A 23,363-nucleotide genomic window follows, 5' to 3' on the forward strand; every position below is an offset into this window, starting at 1 on the left:
CTTAAGTATTAGACACTGAGGCTTTCAGCTTGAGAATTATGATTTTTTCAAAATGGTGTTGATCATAGTTATGTGGATGAAGTAGAATTACTGTCTGTTAAGTTCTAGTGAGTGCTGTATAAGCAGACAGATGGACTGGGAAGGAACCTATGCTGTTAGGAACTGCACCTCTCTATAAGCTGTTCCCATGCATTCACGACACGTGAAAGGAATTTGTAGACTGAGTTTAGTTCTTGTAAAACCTTTATTTAGTTCCTGTGTGTAGGAAGGGGAGTGAAAGCTAATGACTTTTTAATGAAGTCATCTTTTCTCTGACAGTTATTTTCCTAAAGTGCTTTTTGAGCATTAGACTTAAATAGCCATAAACAAAATAAGAAATGTAAACAGTGAGTAAAACTGCTTTAATTTTCAGTAAGATTTCAGTTGCAAGGCTTGAAGCATATGATATTAATTAGCCATGACTTAATGAAAAAGTGAGAGAAATAGCACCTTTTCTGATGTGGAAACCAAACAGTAATAATGTTTTAGAAACAGAAATAAACTTCTGAAGTGTGCATTTATGCCATGAAAGAGGTCATACAGACCTCTTTTTTTTTTTTTTTTTTAATTACATTTTAAAATCAATTTGTAGATGTAATTAAGTATATCAATTGATTCGTGGGATACTCTATTAAACAAAATCCTCTAATATCATGCATCTCTTTAGATCTGTTTCATGTGAGATTTCCCAATTAAGTAGCGCTCTACATATTTTTGGTCTTTGTGAAGACACACTCTCTTAATTTTTTTTTGTTATTTAAATATAAATAAATGGATTACTGAGTTTCCCTTGCTACCTCAGCTTAATAATTGATGCAGGTCTCTGAAAGAAGTTAAGATTTTTTTTTTTTAAATGAAGTTTAAGAATTTAACTGCAGGTTGTACGGAACTAACTGGAGTTATTTCACGTTTACATACATAATTGGAGAAGAGATTTGGCTTAGCTTCATTGATCCATTCATGCAGTGCTTAAAAGTCATGGAAATATTTATGCTTGGCATCCAGTTTGCTAAATATTATTATTTATTTCATATGTAATTGTTTACTAATCTGTTTACTTTTTTTAAAATAAAGACTCTGATAACGGAGATGTTAATTATGATTATGATCATGAGCTGTCTTTGGAAATGAAGCGCCAAAAGATTCAGAGAGAACTCATGAAGTTGGAACAGGAAAACATGGAGAAACGAGAGGAAATAGTTATTAAAAAGGAGGTTTGTATTACATAACTGTGAAATTAAAAAAATAAGTCATCAGCCACTTCATAGGCTTCTAATTGTTTCCTGGAAGACTTGAGCTTCCTGGCTACAAATGCACTATTGTGTTACATAGTAGTAAATAACTGGCACGTGTATAACTTAGTATGTGACTTGGATATTAGTTGTGAGTATCTGGTCTATCATCCAGCACCATAACCAAGTTTTCTGCTTTGTGAAGTCAGCTGTTGAATAAGTAGGATTTAATGCATTTTAATGATATAAAACTAATAAGACCTTTAACAGAGAAGACGTAGAAGAAAACACAAGGCATTTGTGAAGCTCCTTTTCCAACGTCTTGTAGTAACAGAGTAAAGTAGAGTGACAGAGGCCAAACTGTAAGTGTTAGAAACCCTACAATTAATTTTGGGGAAGATTTTAAAAAAAAAAAAAAAAAAAAAAAGGCCTGAAAGGAGATCTTTCTTTTTCAGACAAACTTGGGTGCTAGCTGGGAACGTGCTGATTTTAAACTTTTAGTTACAGTTTTTGTAATGTATTACAGTGCATCATCTTTCTTCCCCCACCCTTTTCCTGTTGTCTTCCTTTTATAGTGGTCTTTGAAGAGAACGTGGTTAGTTTATTTGAGGTAGATGTGTACATGGTTAAGATCTCGTATGTAGACTGTTACTGAATTTACATATTTGACATGTATATCAGCATACAGGTAAGCTTTTGGGCATCAATATCTTACCGGTTAATATCTTCTTTTCCTCAAGATTTCTCCAGAGGTGGTTAGATCTAAATTATCACCATCGCCATCACCAAGAAAGTCTAGCAAATCTCCAAAACGAAGATCCAGTCCCAAATCATCATCTTCAGCTAGTAAGAAAGAGAAGAAAGCATCTACTGTATCTTCCCCGCTTTTGGATCAGCAGAGGTCAGTATGTAGATACATCTTGCGAGAAAGTGAGAACAAAGAACCATGCTGATTTTTGATTACTGGGGTTTTCATAATTAATATTTTTTTTTTATTTTCTTTGCTTTCAGGACTTTCGATTATATAACTTTAGGGGAAGGTCTCTAAATTGTGCACTGTGAATCATCTTTTGCAGAAAATTGTTACATGCATGTAGTTGTCAGTTGATTAATTTCATGGTTTACAAGCAGGTCTTTTCTTTTTGAATGAATGTCCAGAGTCTGTGGGAGGTGATGAGGAAATATAAACCATTAAAAAGTGGGAAGCAGTTTTATTTGAGATGCTGCAGCCTGTGATATAGCTCCTCTTAAACTGAAGTGAAACGTTTAAAATTTGACCAACTGCACAGTCTCTTGGTATTGCATATTGCGGTTCAGGAAATAATGTATGACTTTCAAGGCAGGGAATTTCTCAGTTCAGGAGGGGAAAAGAAGTGGGGGATGTGGCGGGGAAGGAAAAAAAGTAAGGACAAGGCATGTGAAAATCACAGGAAGTTCAAACTGGGCACCTTGCCACAAAAAGTCAATCTCCAAAACCCATTTCTAAGTTCTTGCTGGCTGCAGGACCTTTTGAATCACTGTTTGCAGCTTTTAAATAGGAAAGAAATTACTGCAGCAGTGTAAGCAGACAAGTCTGTATTTGCTAAGCAAAAACCCCCTTTAAAATAGGGACAAAACAATGTTGTTTCTGCTACGAGAAAGTACAGAGTGGGCTAGTACGCTACTGACATTCAATATGCAGTGATACCTAGTTTGATAGGGCTTATGTCAATGGTAGTTTGTATGGAAAAATATATACTGTTTCATATTGTGAGATGCATATTCAAAAATATTTGGATGCTTTATCCTGTCTCAGGTAGTTAACATTAAATTGAAGACATGAGTTGTTCTAGTCATTTTGTGTATGTGTTTGGGGTATTGCATTGCAGAAATGGGAGTCTAAACAGATAAGATACTCTATAGACTTCTGGTCCTCTGATGGGTGCAGTTCAAGCAAGGGCATTTTAACTTTGAAAACTGGGTCTGTCTGAACGGGAGCAATTCCTATTTTTGTTCACTTTCTTCAGAAATAAAGGCTATAAATGGGAGAGCTTAATGTGAATTTTTTACCATCTGCATTCATCCTTCAGTCACGTACAGTTATTGAACGCTGCTTGTTAATGGAGTGGTGAATCCTATCCTAAAAGCTTCAAGGCCCTTTACGTTACAACTTTCCTGCCAACATCTGAGAAATCATTATTTGAAATAGTTGGCAGTCCTTCATTTTTACCCCTCCTGTTAATTTATCTCTAGGAGTTCTAAAAGTAACCAGAGTAAAAAGAAAGGTCCTCGTACCCCTAGTCCTCCTCCTCCAGTACAAGAGGAAACTCCCCTGGGGAAAAAACACAAAGAAAAACATAAAGCAAAAGAACGCTCGGAAGAAAAGGCAAGGGAGGTGAAAGAGAGAGGGCGTGACTTTGAAAGGCACAAGGAGAAAAAAGAAAAGCAGAGGTAAGTTATGTTGCATTATTAGCTTTTAACATTAATGTAACCTTGCTTTTAAAGTTATCTTTTATAGAACACTGAATAATAAGGGATTTATACCTGCTTTGCCAGCAACCTTTTCCATACTCATTAAAGATTTTAAGCATGTTACAAAGATGGATTGATAGACTATAACTAACAGATTGGTAGGTTCTAATTACATAATTTAGTAAGTTTGTAAAATGCCCTTTTGAAAGATTTGTTACTTTTCAGGAAGTTGGACCTTCACCAATGGAGCAATTCATTTGCCAAAATCTTTATCAAAGTTGTTCACTTGTCTGCTTGCCTGCTCTTCTGAAATCTTAGAGGACTAATATCTTTCTAAATTGGCAGTGGCACATTTAAACTCCCGCTAATCTTCAGTAGGTTAAAAGTATTTCTGAAGTAGTCGGATACTACTGCAATTTTAGAATTACTTCACTCTTTCATCTCTTTCTCTCTTTCTCTCAAATGGTGGACTAATATGACTATTCCCATTATTTTCTGAAGCGTAGGTTTCCATTTAAGTTGAAAAATATATCATCTGCATTTTTAAGTCCTGTATTCCCTTGATGAAAATTACATGTTCGTAAGTGTTTGCTTTGTAACTGGCATAGCAAAGACTAAGGAGTGGAAGACCAATGAATTGTGTATTTTTAATTGATTAAATAAATTACACCATTCTTACTTTAAAATATATTATTTCCCTCATGCTTACACACTCCATTACTAGAAGGAGGTCATAAGCAGTAGAAAAGAATATTCTAGGTAGTGCTGAAAGGATCAAGAAAGTACTTGGCTTATCATTGTACTATGATCAGGTATTGCTGTGGTGACTACAGCCTTTCATTTCAGTGCTGTTTTTTTGTCTTTTTTTCCTAAACAATATAAATTAAGAAATAATGTCAAGTCTTCATGATGTACAGTAAGTGAAATAGTTGAAGGTTCTAACAGATCTCTTTCATTCATTTGCAACTGTGATTAGTGTTTGAAAATGTCTGTGAGCTTGAGGCTTCTTAAATAAAGTTCTGACATTACAGAAATTTTTAAATAGGGTAGCAAGATAATTCTCCATTGATAAGAATTCTGTTTCACTGCCACATGAAATATTAGGTAAAATTACAAGAATATATTTTTGGTTTTACCATATTCTAGTTTTGTATTTTATAGTCCAGTGATTAGCAAGAAATTTAGTGCATATCTTGCATTCTTGAGTTTTGCTAGCTTAAGGTAAATTCATATATGAAATTATAGATGGAACAAAAGATTCTGCAAGATAGTTCTTGATCTTTTAAGCACAGCTTCTGTCTTGTCTCTGTTTGTAATTTCTTAGAAATGTACTAATGCCATATTACACCTCTTAAACAAGCTGCTGTTTATGTTTCCCAGGGATCCCTCTGAAAGCTCCCATAGACAGAAGCGTTCTCCTAGTCCTGCAGATCATTCTGGCAGTAATTCTTCCCCTTCCAGGGAGTATTCACCACCTGCTGCAAGGCGAAGACAAACCTCCCGAGCTCCAGCCAAGTCAACCACTCACAAACATAACTTCTCACCCTCTCGCAGGTGGGAAGTCAGTTGCATGGATTTTATTTCCATGAATAGTTCTAGTTTAGAAGCTTCCTCTGTTGGTTTGACTACTTGTTTGTATGTGTCTGTTATGGGTATGTGTGTGCCTCAAACACTTGAGCTCTCAGCCTTTTTTTTTTTTTGCCAAGTTACTACATTGAGAGTACCTGTCATGTCAAGAGCACAAGTCATGGTGCAGGCTTCCAATTATCAGTTCCTCTCAAATATTTTGGCTTCAAGTGGAACTTCAGAAGTCTGATATGAGACACAGTCAGTCTGTGATCCTTTGGGAACTTTTTTTTTTCTCTTCTTCACCTTCCCACTTCTTAAAAAGTGGAAAATGTGAGAAATCTTCTATCTTGGAGATGGGGAAGGAGCAGAGTTTCTCCATTCTAAAATGGGTTAGGTGATACACAGATCCTGGCTCTACACGTCTATCCTGAAAAGCAGGCACAACTGGCAAAACAGTACAATATGAGCACAATTTCAGAGAGCCTTCTTGCAGGAAGCTTCAGGGAAGGTATCATCCTGCTAGCTCTAGGGGCCTTAGAAAAAAATCTTTTACCACCCATTAAAAAGAAAGGAAGAGGCTTCTTATTTTGGTCTGAAGGAGGCTGTAAGCTTAGGTTTAGAATGGGCAGTGCTAAATTCTACTGCAGTCCTATGTTTGTATAATGGCGAGGGAGGCAGACTTATTTTCTGCACTTCTGTTGAAGGGTCAGGGGAAGACACCAGATGTCATATATATCTGCATGCTGATAAAACAAGCCAAATAAAACCCATCCATTCAGCAATCCTAAGAGTCATAAGCAAGCCCTTTTGCTGCTGTGGTGACTCAGTTCAGCTGGAACAATGTATTGTATTAACTAGATGTCACTAATGGACATTTTCTCTAAATTGGATTGTTTATAGGGAAGGCAGTAGAGCAGCCTGTTCTCCGTGCAGCTGGCAGTAGTAAGGAGACTGAAAAATACCTTTGCAGTACCCTTTTCCCCCCCTTTTCTAACCTACTCCAGTATTTTGCTCATCACTGCCTGCTTGGGGATTCTGTGCAGACATATCAAGTGTTGTATAAGGGAATGTTAAGCAGGGAAGATAAATGGGCCTTCTGCTAGAAGCAGGGAAGGATAGTTGAAATGTTTTGTTTGTCTGCAAACCATTGATAGCCTTCTATGCAAGCCAATTTTGGTAATCCTGTGTTTCATAATAATGGTTTAATGGTGAAAAGTAAATGTAGTCTTAGTTTAAAGATGGTGAGTCATGAAATTATATTAGATCCTGTCAGTCATTTCTGACCCTGACAGAGTTTTACTTTGAGTGCTTTGGAAATTTTACTGCTAATTCCAGGCCATCTGTTTCATTCGTATGTGACATTGTGTACAAATTGTCATCTTAGAGGCATGCAGGCTACTTGTTTCCTCAGGAATAGTGATTGGTCCCTCTTGTGATAGAAAGCTCCGGCCAGCATGAGTATATATCTATGGAGACAGAAAAATTGAGTTTCCTCTTTCTTGCCATCCATGAGGAATGTTTACTGGTAGCACTCACAAGGGGACCTTCAGGCTTTTTAATTTTCCAGACAAAAGAAGCTACGCATAAGCATCCTGGAGGTCAGACTGTGTGTAGAAGTGACAGGCATCCCTAAGCCACATCAGGAGCGCGTCAGCTGGATCCCATGCACTTTTAGGTCTTCAGACAAGGAGATACAGAATCCTAGTCTATTGTTGAGGTATCCAAATACTCTCTGGCATTGACCATCATAAACACATCTCAGTGGGATAGTCTCCAGGCCTGGCAATATCTTGAGTGTACAAGCTTACAGACACAGTATGAATTAAATCAAAAAACCAGTTGCAGCCTGTTCTTCAGAGTGTCCTAGTTAAGCATATTCCAAAGGCTGGTCTTATTTATTTTTCTGTCTCACCCCTTTCTTTCTGCCACTTTTCTGGGTATGTTTTCTAGTAGCGATGAAGTGGCTCAGTTCAAGTATTGTTTCAGCCTGTCCTGCAAAAATTTTGTTTGACTTCTCTCAATTGACAATTCTGAAGTGCCTCAACAATCAGGTCAAGATGCTTCCTTTTGTGAATATGTCTGGTTCTGGAATGGAATCTGGCTCTAAAACCACTGTCTTCGTGAGATCGGTCCTGTGGTAATGAGCATACTTTTCCATGGGGCTCTGAAAGCAGTTTTCTTGAGTCACTGACATTGACTAGAACGAAGGATGAAATGCTGATATTAATAGAAGATTTCCACCATGTTGTCTTTTACCCAAAAAGGACTTTCTTACAGACTCATAGAGATGACAGAGAGTCTCGTGATGGAAGAGATCGGAGGGAGACAAGAGACAACAGAGATCGGAGGGAGGCAAGGGAATCCAGAGACACTCGAGACTCCAGAGATACGAGGGATTATGGCAGAGATACCAACGATAGTCATGATCAGAGGAACTCAAGTTCCTACCTGAGGTTGCCAGTGATTTCACTCACATTCTGTTCCCAAAGCTTTGCTCCTTGGAAGCTGAATTGCTGCTCTGTGTTGCTGACAGGAGGAGAATCTTTTTACCTGCAGGGTCTGGATCTTTAAGAAGCCTTAGCCAGGAGATCCACTGCTGAGTAGCATTGGCTGGGCAACTGTCCATTTGGCTCTTGGATGGTGTCATGACAGGCTGTAAGTCTGCCAACCTGAATTATTCCAGAGCTCATTCTCTTCAGAGCCCAACAGACATCAGCTATCTCACTGAGAAGAATTTCTTGGGACGTTTGCAAGATATTCAGCAAAAGCTGTGTTACCTATGTATCTTTACCAACTGCTGGGCTATTGCAAAAGATTGTAGGGAGGTACTACTGCCTTTGGTAAAGTAGTCCCTCATTTGTGAGTCACCTGAAACTGAGAGCTTCATCTGTATGATCTGGATGTTTATTTGAAGTCACCAACACTGTATATGGGTATTCAAAAGCAGGAAATAAATTACTTCAAATGAAGTGGGATTTTTGAAGATGTATTGTCTGTGTGTGGTTTTTCTGACTCCTGCTCTTCTTTTTGGAGTCCCTGGAATTTTGTGAAGTAGAAGGGAGTTGGAAGTTAAGGGCAATGCATATTTCATGAGAAAAGATACTTGCAAATTGCTTTGATGCCGATAAGGGGAAAAAAAACCCACTACTGAGCTCAAAGGCTTGAAGTGTGCGTTTGTCCACGTTGGACTCTGCATGGGATAACGTATTAAGAGGAAATTTGTTTACTGTTGTGTAAATGATCTTTAGTTAAGTGATGGGATTTTGAAGGTGAGAGACACTGTGTGTGCTTTTTCTTATTTCATTAGATACAAGTTTTCCCTGTTTGTGTAAACGTTCATGTTTGCTAAAATTTTAAGTAGATATGCGTATGGGTTTTCAGGATCCAGGCCTAAATTGTTTAAAGATCAATGCTTATAATAAAGAAGTTAAAAGTGCACAATAAGGACACACTGTTGCTTTCTGAAAAATTGAATGCTGTTGGAAACAAAAGAAGAAAAATTCCCCTTAGGTAACACTGTGTAAAAGTCATCTGCCTAATTTTACCATAAGCTCCAAAAAGCATTTTCTGTTGAAGAAAACAATGGGTCTTGGTTTGGGGGTGGGGGAGAAGATCATGGTTTTTTCTGACTGCTTCCTCCCTTCTGCCAGGAAAGCATTCTGGTAGCTGTGTAATATAATTTTGATTGGACAACTTTTTCTTGCGTATTAAATAAACTATAACCATTTAAAGGTAAGCATACTTTGAAAGGGTATCCTTGGTACCCTTTAGGGAAGACTAGTTCCATGTTTTACAGAAACAGTACTTATTTTCAGCAGACAGAGGGTAGAGAATGCACAAATTATTTTAATCACTCTTTTTTTGTAGGGTATGGTAAGAATCTTTCAAATGTAGTTATTACATGTGTGCCTATTCTAACTCTTCCTTGCAGGTCTGCTTCCCCATCAGGTCAGCATCATTCTCCCATATCCTCCAGACATCACTCCTCTTCATCACAGTCAGGATCCTCTGTTCAAAGACATTCTCCTTCCCCACACCGCAAAAGAACTCCTTCTCCATCCTATCAAAGGACAGCTTCCCCGCCTGCAAGGCGATCATCTTCTCCCTATCCCCCACACTCTTCCTCTTCTCCTCAGAGGAAGCGAAGCCCTTCGAGACACCGATCTCCTGGAAGAGAAAAAGGAAGACATGATCGTGATCGGACCTCACAGTCTCATGATAGGCGCCATGAAAGGCGGGATGGTATGGATAAAAAAATAGCACTTCAGAATAATATTGTTTGTTTGGAAATTGCATTTTGAAACTTGCTTTTCAAATCGTGGCATTGTCTGCACCTATCCCAATGGCTAGGGGGTGAAAAAAATTACTAGCTGTACTATTGTTCCTGTCTGTGCTGGCGGTGCTGTTTTCAGGCACTGCACAATGGAATATTCCCGATAGGACTGCTTACGTAGGCTCAGCTGATTGCAAAGATCCTGTAGGCATCTGTCTAGGTGTTCCTTGCGTAATGCAGAGGTAGTGTCAGTAGGTAAGTGATCTTCTCTTGTTATCAGGCGTATACTAGTGGATCAGCTGAGTGACAGCAGGATACTTGTAAGTAACTATTACTCTTTTATGTGAGGTGGCCAAATGCTAACCCAGTCCTCACTGATTGCTCTGTCTATTGTCTTTTTAATTGACATTAAGTGAGGTGTGTGAAAAGAAGCGGTCATTCCCTCTGGAAATCTGTAAAGCTGGTTGAGCAATTTGTGATGGGCAAACATGCTGTTTCTCTCAAGAGACAGATTACAAAGAGTACATGTCAGCTTTTTTTAGACTGGCTGTAAACTTACCTTCCTGTAGCAGTAACATTATAAATATGTAATTTAAAAAAAAAAAAAAAAAAAAAAAAAAAGAAAAATACTTTAGCAGGGCATTGAGGTCTTAAAATCAAGCAGTCTAAATATAGCAGAAATTTCCTGAAAATGTGTGTGGAGGAAAAAAAAAATTATGATTGGAGGAGAAATGGTCTAACCTTAAAATTACCAAAGTGTGCCTGCTCTCCAATATGTTTGAAATTTATTTTTGTTATACTTATTGTCTTTTTGAACATGTAAATACTTGTAAAGCACAGATTCAAATTCATAAAAAGATCTTTAAAGCTTACTGAATGTATAGGTAGATAACCAACATGATCTTCTCCTACTTACATATTAATTTTGATTTTCTGTGCATATTTCAGAAGTATATTTTGACTGTATTATTTTAGCGTTATTTGTGTGCTAAATTTTTGCTTCCTCTGATTAAGCTAGGTATATAACATTCTTTTAAACATTTTACAGAAACCAGAGGGAAAAGAGAAAAAGAAAGAGAAACACGAGATGATCGTGATTATGACCAGGAGCAGAGTACCTCCAGGGATCATAGAGATGACAGGGAGTCTCGTGATGGAAGAGATCGGAGGGAGACAAGAGACAACAGAGATCGGAGGGAGGCAAGGGAATCCAGAGACACTCGAGACTCCAGAGATACGAGGGATTATGGCAGAGATACCAAAGATAGTCGTGATCAGAGGGACTCACGCTCCACACGAGATTCCCATGACTACAGAGACAGAGAGAGTCGCGATACCCATAAAAAGGATGACCAGTATCAGGAGGACTCACGCAGCTATGGAAGATCCCATGGCAGAGAGGAGAGCTCTCGTGCTGAAACAAGGAATGACTCCAGGAGTGACTCCAGAAATGAGAGCAGAAGTGATAGAACTGGCAGAAGTCGAGGCAGAGGTCCAGAATTATCTGACAAGGGTATTACATGATTTAAAAGATTAATGTGTCCCTATCATTGGAGATTGAATATTGATTGACATTCATACTATCTTGTTTGATATTTGATATGGAAGTGCTGTCACATAGTTCATGCTTTTAAAGCTATGTTCAATTCTGTTGTTGTTAAATTATAACAGTTGCTTAAATTTATAGCACTTCTGTGTTCTCCATTCATTAAAGTGGCATAACATTGGTATTCTACCATCCCATTTAAAACAAACCCTAACCCTTACACCACTCTAATGTTTTTGCAACCCTAGGTTTTCCTGTGGGCTACAAACACAAGTAAGAGGCTGATGTGGAGTGGGAGATTCGTAGGGGGAAGCATGTCTCAAAGTAATGGGCAGCAGGTTTTTTGTTTTCTCTGAAAAGCAACTGCATGTCTTAGGTACCTGAAAACTATCTTTCACCTCCTTGCCCCACCCTTCTTGATTGACCAAAAAAAGTGGAATTTTAAGCTTTGGCAGTATTTTTGAAAGCCTGATGCACTTTGTAGAACAGCTTCACTTACCACCTTCTAATCATCTATAGTAAATATATTTTGGCTTTCTCAGGTTTATCGTGACATTTCATTACGAAGATGCCATACAATTTTTACAGGAAAAACGATCTCTACTTTCTCTGCTTATTCCTGCTGCGCTATCTATAAGTTTACATCCTACTCAGAACAAATGTGAACTCCTAGTCAGGAGACCTCGTGCTATGACCAGGGGATGGTGATTAAGAAAGTCTTGAGTTTGCAGTTCGAAAATAATAACTTTACAATTAAAATGTGAAATTTGAGAGTCGTTGGTTAAGTAGAGTTTGACACTACACTTTCTATTTCTATGAACAGTTAATTCAAGTTTATTAAAAATTACTACTTTAGTGGTTATAAAATATCAGTGGATTTCCTTACATGTGGAAACTCATGTTTTATTATTGCTACATCTCTATTAGGAAGTCGGGGGACTAGAGGATCTCAGGTTGACAGTCACAGCAGTAGTGGAAACTACCATGACAGCTGGGAATCAAGGAGTAGCTACCCTGATCGGGATCGCTATGACAGTCGAGAACAAGCAAGGGATTCCTCCTTTGAAAGAAGACATGGTGAACGGGACAGGCGTGACAACAGAGAAAGAGGTATTTTAATGTGTATTTTTACACATACATATGTAGTCAAATGTGTATGTATGTATCTTTCTCCCTCCTTTTTTTTTCCCCTGATTCTGCCACCATAACACTAATTCATAAATAACTCGTTTGACATGGCACACTGACACTAGTCCTGTCCTTGATATAAGTTAACTTCAGTAGTAAGATCTCTCATTGGCAGTGTATGCATGCATGCTATGCCTTTTCTCCCTTCCTATGGCTAGATTTTGGCACCTTCTGTTTTTATTCATCCAAGTAGTCTTTAAACAAAATAAACTTCTTCAAGAGATTTCATTGCACAACTTCAATGTAAAATGTTTTTGCATCCTCTTTGCCTCTTCCTCCACTTTATGTATGTACGCATATAAGCTTAGAGTCATGACTGCATTTTATTACTGGTTCTGTTTGTCTGTTTAGAAACATAGTACTTTTGCACTGTAAATTAAATGAGTGTGTTTTGGGGAAGGCCTGACTACTAGACTGACTTGACTTACTGGCTACTTACTACTAAAGCAAGTGACAGTTTAAACTTATGATTAATTCAAAAATTTATTGCCTGGGAAATTTAGTATTGATGAATGCTTTGTTGTGGTCAATAATAATTGGCTACTAAGTGTTGGTACAGATACCAGTGATCACAGAAAGAGTATGCAAGAGTATGCAAAATGTCACACTTCTGCACCTGAAAGAGTACTGTGTTGTCTCTAAGGAACTTAGTACCAGCTTTCACTCTGGAAAATATTTGTATTGCTCACCAATTAAGAGAAGAGGAGGAGTCAGGCAAATGAAGACAACATGGAAATGAAATGAGGAGCTGTGAAGAATAAATATAAAATTGGAATTCTTTTTTTTTCTGTCTTGAATTTTGATGTGAAAATGACAGATATGTTCTAGCTGTTGTTTAACTTCAGTTTTTCAAAGAGGTGTTTTGTATGTTACTTTGTGAGGTGCTTTTTGGTCTATTGCAATGTGTCTGTTATTGCTTGTTCTTGTGACAGGTTCTGCTTTAGATTCTGTCTCATCTTCAAGGCAGGATTTCAGCAAACCTAATCTCCAGGCTTCCTTTTTCTTGTCAGCTGAAAAATCCTGCAGTCTGAATGTGTCCTGGGGGTTGGCTTTTGCAGCCTAGCTTTCATCTCTTCTACCTCCCCACCCCTAATAAATCCCAGATACATTATAATGTAATTTGTGCTTTTTGTATCATACAGAGTTCTTAATTTATTAAGAAAAACATTAAAAATAAAAAAGAGAAAACCCCTTATAAGTAAAAATACGTCATCACAACAAAATAAACTTCTAGAAGTGAAGTTATTTTGAATGGGTTGTTTCCCTTTGGGGAGAAAAATGTATAGAGCTTGAATGGAGATAAGATCTGTTGTTTCCTTCCTTAAAAATATAGATCGCTTTTTGTAATAGTAAATCTTCCTCGGAGTTACAATTCAAGACATAGTTTCCATAATTAGACCACAGTTTTAACATTTGTCATTCAGAGAAAAATGGAGATAGATTTTGATTGGTACTTAGTTCTATCATATGTAAGGAATCTTTTTAGTGCGTTTTTTAAAATGTAAGCTTGCAAATTTGGGCTGTCCTTGTTCAACTAAGGCAAATATGTAGGTGTTCCAAACAACCACTGGAACAGCGCTTCAAATAATGAAATCACGTAAGTGCTGACTGTCCACGTTTAATTGTCTAATACACTTCCAGTATCTTGATTCATGTAGGAGTTTCATGTAGACGTTTTGTTACCAAAACTGACATAACAAACAGGAGTTACAGAACTTCTGTATAAAATCTAATACTTAGTATGCATGATAAATCATTTTATAATGTTCTAGGCACTGTTAAAAGAATGTGAAACCTGTTCATGGAACCAATTGCACGAACTGATGATTTCCTTTTTTAAGAAAGGTGTTACATCATGACAGAAATGTCACTCAAGTTTGCTTTTAATTTTACCTGGTAACAGGGGAGCATTAAGTCATTGTTAATTCACTCAGAGATGAAAATTGATTAAACTGATGGAAATGCATGTTTTATTGATTTAGTCCAGTTCAAACTCTGCCTGCTCACCCCTGGTGGACATTGTCTCAATTTACAGCAAAGTGCACTCTCAGCCCCAGAGTAATGGACTGAAAAATACCAACCTCTGTTTGTGCCATTTTTTGCTCTTTTGTATAGTGCTTTTAATATATATTGTGGAAAAACAGTTTTATTGATTTGTTGTCATTCAAATACTACTAACATCAGCATAGAAATTGTTATGAAGTGGCCAAAATTTATAGAAATATTTTTTAAAAATATCCAAAATATAACTAACAAAATGCAGCTAAGTCTGTGGAGAGTAAATACCGTCAGATAAATCAGGTTTCACTGTCCTTCTGGATCAGTCATTTTCTATATAAATTTAGTTTTCTCTTCTAATCCACTGTCCGAACACTGAAAAACTCAGCTTCTAAAACTATGGCTCTGCAGTGAATACATATGGAAACTTCCAGCAGTCCTGTTTCCTGTATTGCATCCTTGCCTCTCTCTTTCTCATGGATTTGATTGTGTATTTCTGTGCAGGGATCTCTTCTTCTGTGACAAGACAGGCTAGTATTTCTTATTTTGCAGTAACTTTTACTATGTATTATAAATAGCATGAGTTCTTGTAAAGCCTGTGACTCCTAGCAGTTTTGGGAAGTAAAATTTTTGTACAGAAATCTTAACGTTTCATTTTCATACGTGTGTCATTCAGAGCTTTTCAAGACCTTATACCAGATTTTGAATCATTGAGTAGTGCAATAGTAATAGCTAGGCTGTGAGGCATATAATTATCTTTTGAAGCCATTCAGAAAAATCTGGTAGAAAATAAAATTTTTTTAGTAACTTTTGGCTAAGATAAGGAAAGCCCGCTCCTTAAATATTGAAAAAATCTTTCAAAATTAGTACTGCTTTTTGTCTTTTTCCCTCCCCAAAGAGAATTTCCAAGTTTCTGCAGGGAGTTGCTTTTCATTTAACGCAAACCAGTATCTAGATTGTCAAAACAAAAGCTCTTGTGTTTTTATCAGTGTAGTGGAAGCGGTGTATGTCCCTTTAGCACTTAGTAATCAAACCTGCCTCTCTTCACAGATCAGAGAGCAAGCTCACCGGTACGACATCAAGGACGAAGCGATGACCTCGAGCGGGATGAAAGAAGAGAAGAGCGAAGGGTAGATCGGTCTGATGATAGGAGAGATGAAAGGGCCCGGGAGAGAGAGCGAGAAAGGGAGAGGGACCGAGAGAGGGAAAGAGAGAGAGACCGGGAAAGAGAAAGGGAGAAGGAAAGAGAGCTGGAACGAGATCGTGCTCGGGAGCGGGAGAGGGAGAGAGAGCGGGACAAGGACAGGGACCGTGAGCGTGACCGAGACAGGGACCATGACAGGGAAAGGGAACGAGAGAGGGAGAGGGAGAAGGAGCGAGAGAGAGAGCGGGAGGAACGAGAAAGGGAGCGAGAGCGCGAAAGAGATCGAGAGCGGGAACGAGAACGGGAGAGAGGTCGGGACAGGGATAAAGAAAGAGACCGCCAGAGAGACTGGGATGACAAAGAAAAAGGAAGGGAAGACCGCAGGGATAAGAGAGAAGATATCAGAGAAGAAAGAAGTTCAAGAGATGTCCATGAGGAAAGAAAATCCAAGTGAGTTGATCTAAATGTTACTTTGGTTAAAAAAAAAAAAAAAGAAAAAAAAAAAGGCAGTCTTTTACTGTTGATTTCAGTAAGTTAGTAAGTAGGGGAGTATCATAAGGAGGAAGATATCCTGTTTATGCAGGGGCCTGATCTTGAGCCATGTCTCCCCTGCATCTGTGTGGCACATACTGGTGACCCCAAAATCAGTACTATGCTAGTGAAATTAATCTGATGCTTTGTTAGTGCAGAATCGTAGAACTACTCAGGAGCTAACGATTGAGTCAGACCATGTAATTTTCCCTTCTAACTATACTTGCGTGGCCTTGTCTTTAATAATGCAGGCATTCTAGGAAGCATAATAGTGGACTGTGGTACCTTTTGCAGCTTGCAAAGTCAGATAGCAGCTAACTAGGTCAGGGTTCATGACTTCATTCATTAAATTTCTGTAGAACATACATTACCCTTTGCGCTACTAAATTTTCAATACCAGAAGGCTACCAGTGAAGGTGTGAACAATATCCTGAGTGTGTGGTGCTTCCTTTAAGTGTGTAGCGCTGATTCTTTTTCTTTTTTCATTTAGTACAATAAAATTCTCATTGTTCCATCAATGATAAGCAAAAGAGTGTTGCCCTGAATGGCTGCGTTGCTTGGAAGTAATTAGTAGCTTTTGTGTCAGAGAATTGTGGATTCCTCTAAATCTAGTATGGGCTCTGCCCCCTCCCACTGGGGGAGAGGTGAGCAGGTGTCTAGGTGGGGGCTTAGCTGCCAGCTGAGGTCAACCCACGCAAGGGTCGTTGCCACAGGAAAAAACTGATCTTAAGAGTCTTCCATAACTTTTTGCTAAAAAGGTAGTTGTCTTAAGTGTTAGAGTTTTAGTTTAAGGTATCTTACAATATGATGAGAAAATTGATCATACTTGGAGTTTTGGAATAACAACTTAAAAAACTACAAAACTTCTGGCATCCTTAGATGTGTTGTCTTCTCTATGAAGTGCTTAGACTTCAAGGATTGTATTGATGATAAACTCAATTATTGAATGTTTTCTTTAAAGAATCCTGAAGAAATTTGACTGTACATGTTTGTTCTGCAGGAAGCGTCACAGAAATGAAAGCAGTCCAAGTCCTCGTCAGTCACCCAAACGTCGCCGTGAGCACTCTCCTGATAGTGATGCTTACAACAGCGGAGATGATAAAAGTAAGTAGGAGTTGGCTACCTCTGCAGCAGGATCCAGCTTACCCTCTGCCTGTGGAAAATAACTTGCAATCTTAAATAGAAAAAACATGGGGCAAGCTTTTATAAGTGTCCTCCTCCCCTTACTTTTATAAGCAACACCATTTTTCTTAATCCATATGTTTGTTTTCTTGTCTTCATTTTGTCACTATATGTTACGTCTGCCAGGTGATAGTGGCTTCCACATCTGTTGTTTAAGATGCATGTTTACCAAATTGGAAATAGTCTGTTGCTGCTGCAGCAGTAGAAAAACTTAAGAAATGTAACTGAAATAATGGATTATTTGTTTTGATCGACAATTTTCAGCATGCACAAGATACCAAATGTTCACCTGTTTTCCTTCCTAAACAATACAAGTACATCCTTTTTCCCATTTTGTAGATGAAAAGCACAGACTTCTGAGCCAGGTTGTGCGGCCACAGGAATCCCGGTCACTGAGCCCCTCTCATGTTACAGAAGAGCGGCAGAGTCGCTGGAAAGAAGAGGAGCGAAAATCGGACAGAAAGGAAAGCTCCCGGCGTTATGAAGAACCAGAGTTTAAAGAGAGGGTTTCTTCAGCAGATAAGCAAAGAGAGCAACCAGATGCTTCAGAAGGCTCCCGGTCCAGGGTTCAGGAAAATCTTGGACACCGTCCCTCTGAAGAAAGAGATGCTTCTGATAGAATGCATGATGATAGCAAGAAGAAGTCTAAGGTACAGAAAAAGGCCACAAAGAAGAAAAAAGATGATGACAGTGGGGTGGAAAGGTATGCTAATGAATCAACGACTGAGGAAAGCCAGGTCTTTTCACCCAAGAAAGGTCAAAAAAAGAAAAATGTAGAGAAAAAGCGGAAGCGGTCCAAGGGTGATTCTGAAGTTTCTGATGAAGAAATTGTTCCACATCATAAAAAGAAGAAAGGCCCAAGAACCCCCCCTGTAACAAAAGAAGAACTGGTTGAAGCACCGCCTGAGAAAGCTGTGCCAGAAGTCCCCCAAAAAAGAGAAGATACAACATTTAGTGACTGGTCAGATGAGGATGTTCCTGAACGTGGTGACATTGTTGTTCCAGAAAGAAGCACTGAGGACTCCCATAGAAAAAGTCACAGGACGAGGGGTGAAAAGGTGGAAGCTCCTCATGTTACTATAGATGATGGACCACACCGTAAACCTGTAGATCAGAAGCGCAGCAGCAGCCTTGGTAGCAATCGGAGCCATGCCTCAAGCAGACTCAGATCCCCTTCCAATGAGTCAGCTCATCGCAGTGGAGATGACCAGACTGGACGGAAGAGGATCCTGCACAGTAGCTCTAGAGACAGGGATAGGGACAGGGACAGAGAGAAGAAGAGCTTAGAAATCACTGGGGAACGGAAGTCCAGAATTGATCAGTTGAAACGAGGGGAACCCAGTCGCAGCACATCTTCAGGTAATAAGATACATTTTAGTGAGACTGACCTATCATTCTGTATAAAAGTGCAAAGATACAAATCCCAAATCATTCTTGCATGACTGTATGCTCTTTTGGTTTGTAATTAGTGTGAAGGGAGAGGGAGGTGCTCTCTGCTGTTCACTGTAAAACTAGAGTGAATTAAGATTCCTGCAAGTGTTACCATATTTGAAAAGCTGATCCTCAGTGGGCAGGATTACCACTTTGTTTACACCAAAACATTCAGTCAGATTCAGTTAATGCTGCCTGGGAAATAAAGTAATTTGTAGGACAAAAAAAAACTCATAGAGAAAATGCTTGTGCTAACAGAACATTGAGATAGTTTTATCATCTAAATAATGTTCTTAAATTCATTATTAACATTCATTTTGATATGGAAATTCTGAAATCTATGCAAAATGAAAATGTCTCTTCTCTCTGGGAGAGAGATCCATTGTCATCTCAGGAGCTATTTTCACTGAGGTAAATCTGTCATGGTTCCTGTTAGGCATACTTTTAATGCATATGGAAATCATCTTTGTTGCAAATGAAAATAATCACAATTGACTGGTTTTATTTGTGTAGTTCCTATAAAAAACAAACAAACAAACAAAACTGGGTAAAATGGTTTAAAATTTAAACAGCATCAGTAGGAAAATATCTTCCTCCTAGAGCACTTCAGCTCCCTGTTCACCTTATGGTTACATGCCTGAAATTATTTTTCTGAATTTATCATTTGCTAGCCAAGGCATTCCTAGGTTTTAGAAGACAGGTTTTGGAAACTTTGAATTTTAAGACGATTCCTTTTTTTTTTTTTTTTTTTTTTTTTTTGTCCCTCTCCCCTGCTCCCCTTGCCTAAATTTCTGAGTTAAAATGATGTACCTTCAGTTTGGCTTCTGTCGTAGTAGAAAGTAGCCACGAAAAATCTTTTTTGGGAGTGGGAGAAATACCTTATGTTTTTACATAAAGGGAAATCTATAGACAATCTGAATGCATTATTAATTTGAAGATGATGCTTTTGAGAAGTACATTTTCATACCTGAATCTTTAAAATGCTTTGGTTTATTAAAATGGTATTACATTTACATGCTGTAGTCACGCATCTATTTAAAATATTTTTATTCAGATCGTCAAGATTCAAGAAGCCACAGTTCAAGAAGAAGTTCTCCTGAATCAGATCGTCAGGTCCATTCCAGATCTGGGTCCTTTGATAGCAGGGAAAGGCTTCAGGAGCGAGATCGACATGACCATGATCGAGAACGAGAGAGAGAGAGGAGAGAGGGAAGACAGAGAGACTGGGACCGAGATGTTGACAAAGACTGGCCGAGGAGCAGGGAACGAGAGAGACTCAGAGAACGAGAGAGGGAGAGGGAGAAAAGACGGGAGCTGGACAGAGAGAGAGACAGACAACTACCTGATACTGCCGAAAGAGAGAGAGACAGAACTCTTGACATCTCTCAAAAAGAATCAACAAAACACAGTGAAACAAAGCTGGACAGAGATCATGAAAAGGAATTTGATGGTGTTTGTCGGGATTCAGTGGCTTCAGAGAAGGAAAGAACAGACAAAGATTTAGGACCTTTACAAGGTTTTGAAGATGGAAATGAGGCCGAAAAGGTAGAGAGTTTAGAAGGTGAGATATTCTGGGCAAGAACCTGGACTGTCAAATATTTTATTCTTTGCCTTTTAGTATAGTGCTGAACTGAGCTATATTAGCATAATTTTCTGCTGAAAGGCGTATTGGCTCCAGCTTCTCTATTGTGGAAGCAGACACAATAAGAGAGAATTCTGATGAGCATCTCTTTGTGTTAGTTATGTTAATGTTAGTGTTATTTGTTGATTTCTAAAGAAGTCTTGAGGCAAAGAAACAAATAATCTGAGGTATAATTTCGCCAAGGTGTAACGTTTCTGAATAGGTAGTTTGCTAAAGAATAACACCATTTGATTGCCTTGTTATATCATTATAAGATCTATTTCTTAGTTTGGAAGTGACAGGTAATGAGTGAAAAAAATGAATGTTGACTTGGAACTGTTCTTTGGAGTATTCTTCTGCAGAGCCCAATTATCATAGAAATGATTGTCTGATCAGTAGGTGAAACATATGTATGGCTTGGCACAACAGTCCAAAAATGGCTTTCCTGAGGTAATCTTATTAAATGCAGCTTCAGTTTGCTTGCCCTAGTGGTACTGGAGGAAACGTGCTTAGGATTAATAAATAAAGTCAGTAAGGGGCAAACACTGACGAACTCTTAAGAGTTTGTCACAGGGATTAGACAGCTTGAGCTTTGCACGGATAGGGAGTTTGGGAAGTACTTATAACTTGTATCAACAACGTAAAAGAAGCAGGAGTCTAAATCCAGAGTAACTGGTGTACGTTACGGTTATGTTCAGCAAGTTGGGTTTTTTTGGTAACTGCAGGAGTTTTCTTCTCTAAAATCTGTTGAGAGGAAAAAAGGCATCGTAAGATTTGGAATTTTTGGATGTTTGGGATGGTAAGGCCTGAAGTCCATAGTCTTCAGAAGCAGAAAGAGAAACAAATGAATTAAGCTTTTGTAGTTTTACACACGATAACAGGACATTGTCTCATTATATTTGCATTCTTAATAAGAATTATCTGTAGTGTTTATGTTAATTTGGGCTGTTAAATCAAATGTCTGGAGAGGATGATGAAGAATATTTATTATGTATTATTTATTATATCTCCTACCTGATTGCTCACAAAGTGGTCATTAGGGTTGACTGGTACAATTGAGAAAATTCCATTTAAGGAGGTTATCTTTGGAGTGGAAGCACTTGTCAAAGATAGTATTTTGAGCCAGCATGGGAAAGTCTTCTCTGTCTTGCTGTAATGGACAGAATTCAGTGATTTTTAAGCTAGAGGAAGGAATGCTGCAATAAATCTGAGAGTACAATGTGGTAACTTCAGAAAAGAGTTGGTGAAAGGCCATTCCTAGGTACATTATCTGTTTCTCAGAGGGCACCCGTAACCAAACAGGCTATGGATGTTAAATGTGTTCTTAGACCTAGCCTTTCAGCAGACTTCTTGTAAGTGTTTTAATGTGTATTCTTTTGTGTATTTTTCAAAGGTTATGTTCTAAATTCTCTGAAAAATTATCATCTGTAGGAAGTTATGGTATATTTAGTATTATTTTTTTTAGAAAAATAGATGTCTTTTGTAAAATATTAGATGACATTCCATTTTAGTAAAGCATACTACATGTAGCATGTTTATGATTTTCTAAGGTTTAGTGTACTTTATTGTCTTTCATTACTTTATTACTCCTGTTTACATTGTTCCTTTTAGCTGACTAGCGTGTCATGTTTTTAATGCAGAATTAATATAAAAGTACACTTCTGCAAAAAAGCAATAAAGGTAGAGATGGATTATAATCTAAAAATTATCAAACTTTGATTTGAAATTCAAAATTGAGAAAGTAATCTTTTTTAATCATGTATTGAGAACTATGCATTATTATTTTTAATTACTTCATACAGTGTTTTTTTTTTAATGGTTCATCTGTGCTGTCCAAGCACATAGTTATGGTGAGCTAGTGTATCCGCTAGATCATTGTAGAGATAGAAGATGGATCATACAGGCAGTGAATATTTAAAATTGTAAGACACAAAATGAAATTTAGTATAGATTGCCTTATTTTCCGTTTAAAAAGGAAAAACTTTTTCGAAAACTAAATACAGTTTCCAAATCTGATGATGTTAAGAAATTATCTGGTATTTAGTTGGACAAATTACTGTAGTATATTGTCTAACAAAATGTGTGAGGATGTAATTACTAAATTATTGTAATATCTTGATCCTTAATGTGTTTGCTCTAGGAGTGGGCTTAAATAATGCCCAAGATGCTATATGCTTCCTCCAAAGCACTGCCAGGTGGTCTGAGTAGTTAATTTATGCTCTGCTAACATGTCTTTTACTTTTTCCATACTGATTTTGAGGTTAGTTGAGGTGATTTTTTTTTTTTTTTTTTTTTTTTTTCTTCTGCCTCTGTAGCTTTTACAAAGGGCAACTTAAAATGGAGGCAGGCAGTTTCCTTTCTGGATAAGGGAGCTGGAAGATATTAGAATAGTCATCTACAGGGGAGGACCCCTGTAAATTGTCTAGTTTGTATGGCACAACTCTTTGCAAGTACCATGGCAGAGAACCCTAAGAAAGCCTGAGTTTAGAGCAGTAGGGTTTCGGAATGCTTAAATACTATATATATATATATATATCTATATCTATATATATATATATATATCTATCTTTCAGTCTTGGAGGTAAGAGAATACCTTCAGATGTTCCTTTCATGAACTGCAAAATGCAATGTTTGAGTGTCTTGTGTCTACAGGTTTTAAGGAACATGTTTACACGTACAGCACAGGTATTTGTATATGCATATAGTACATGGATGGATAAGAGTGTAACAATAACTGAAGAAGTTTGGCATGGCTTTCTAAAAGCTCTTCTTGTGACTTCCACAAAGAATCTAAAACTCTGTGAATAATTGCTTCATTCAGGATATCTGGCACCTTCTTATACTTTGGCGTTTTGTTACTTCTTTCTCTCATAGAGCCTTTGGACTGAATCCTGAGTTTGGACTCATGTGCAAAAGCATCTGAAAGACTTTGTGGCACTAACCGAGATCTGTATTATTAACGACACATCAGATTATCAGATAATGAACATATGTTTCTTTTGAATATGGCCTTTTATGTGCAGTTTGACTAATACTGCACCAAAAAAAATGACCGAGAGATGTAAAATTAAAACTGCTGCATTGTGTATGGGAGAAATAACTTCTCTGTTTCCATGAGTTAATACCTATTTTCGTGTTGAATATAGTTGTCCCCAAAA

General features: G+C 37.9%; 1 protein-coding gene across 1 annotated transcript in view; it reads left to right on the top strand.

Annotated features, from left to right (window-relative positions):
• ZC3H13 (zinc finger CCCH-type containing 13) overlaps positions 1-23,363 on the top strand; it is a 50,138-nt gene that overhangs the window by 20,433 nt on the left and 6,342 nt on the right. The window contains exons 6-16 of the mRNA XM_082304648.1: positions 1,114-1,253; positions 2,012-2,172; positions 3,504-3,701; positions 5,103-5,276; positions 9,223-9,533; positions 10,613-11,077; positions 12,038-12,220; positions 15,347-15,890; positions 16,972-17,075; positions 17,493-18,512; positions 19,639-20,145. Coding sequence (XP_082160774.1) covers positions 1,114-1,253; positions 2,012-2,172; positions 3,504-3,701; positions 5,103-5,276; positions 9,223-9,533; positions 10,613-11,077; positions 12,038-12,220; positions 15,347-15,890; positions 16,972-17,075; positions 17,493-18,512; positions 19,639-20,145 — 3,807 coding nt within the window. The remainder of the gene's footprint in view (positions 1-1,113; positions 1,254-2,011; positions 2,173-3,503; positions 3,702-5,102; positions 5,277-9,222; positions 9,534-10,612; positions 11,078-12,037; positions 12,221-15,346; positions 15,891-16,971; positions 17,076-17,492; positions 18,513-19,638; positions 20,146-23,363) is intronic.

The sequence above is a fragment of the Platalea leucorodia genome (genome assembly GCF_965183815.1).
Source record: "Platalea leucorodia genome assembly, chromosome: 2".
Taxonomy (NCBI): domain Eukaryota; kingdom Metazoa; phylum Chordata; class Aves; order Pelecaniformes; family Threskiornithidae; genus Platalea; species Platalea leucorodia.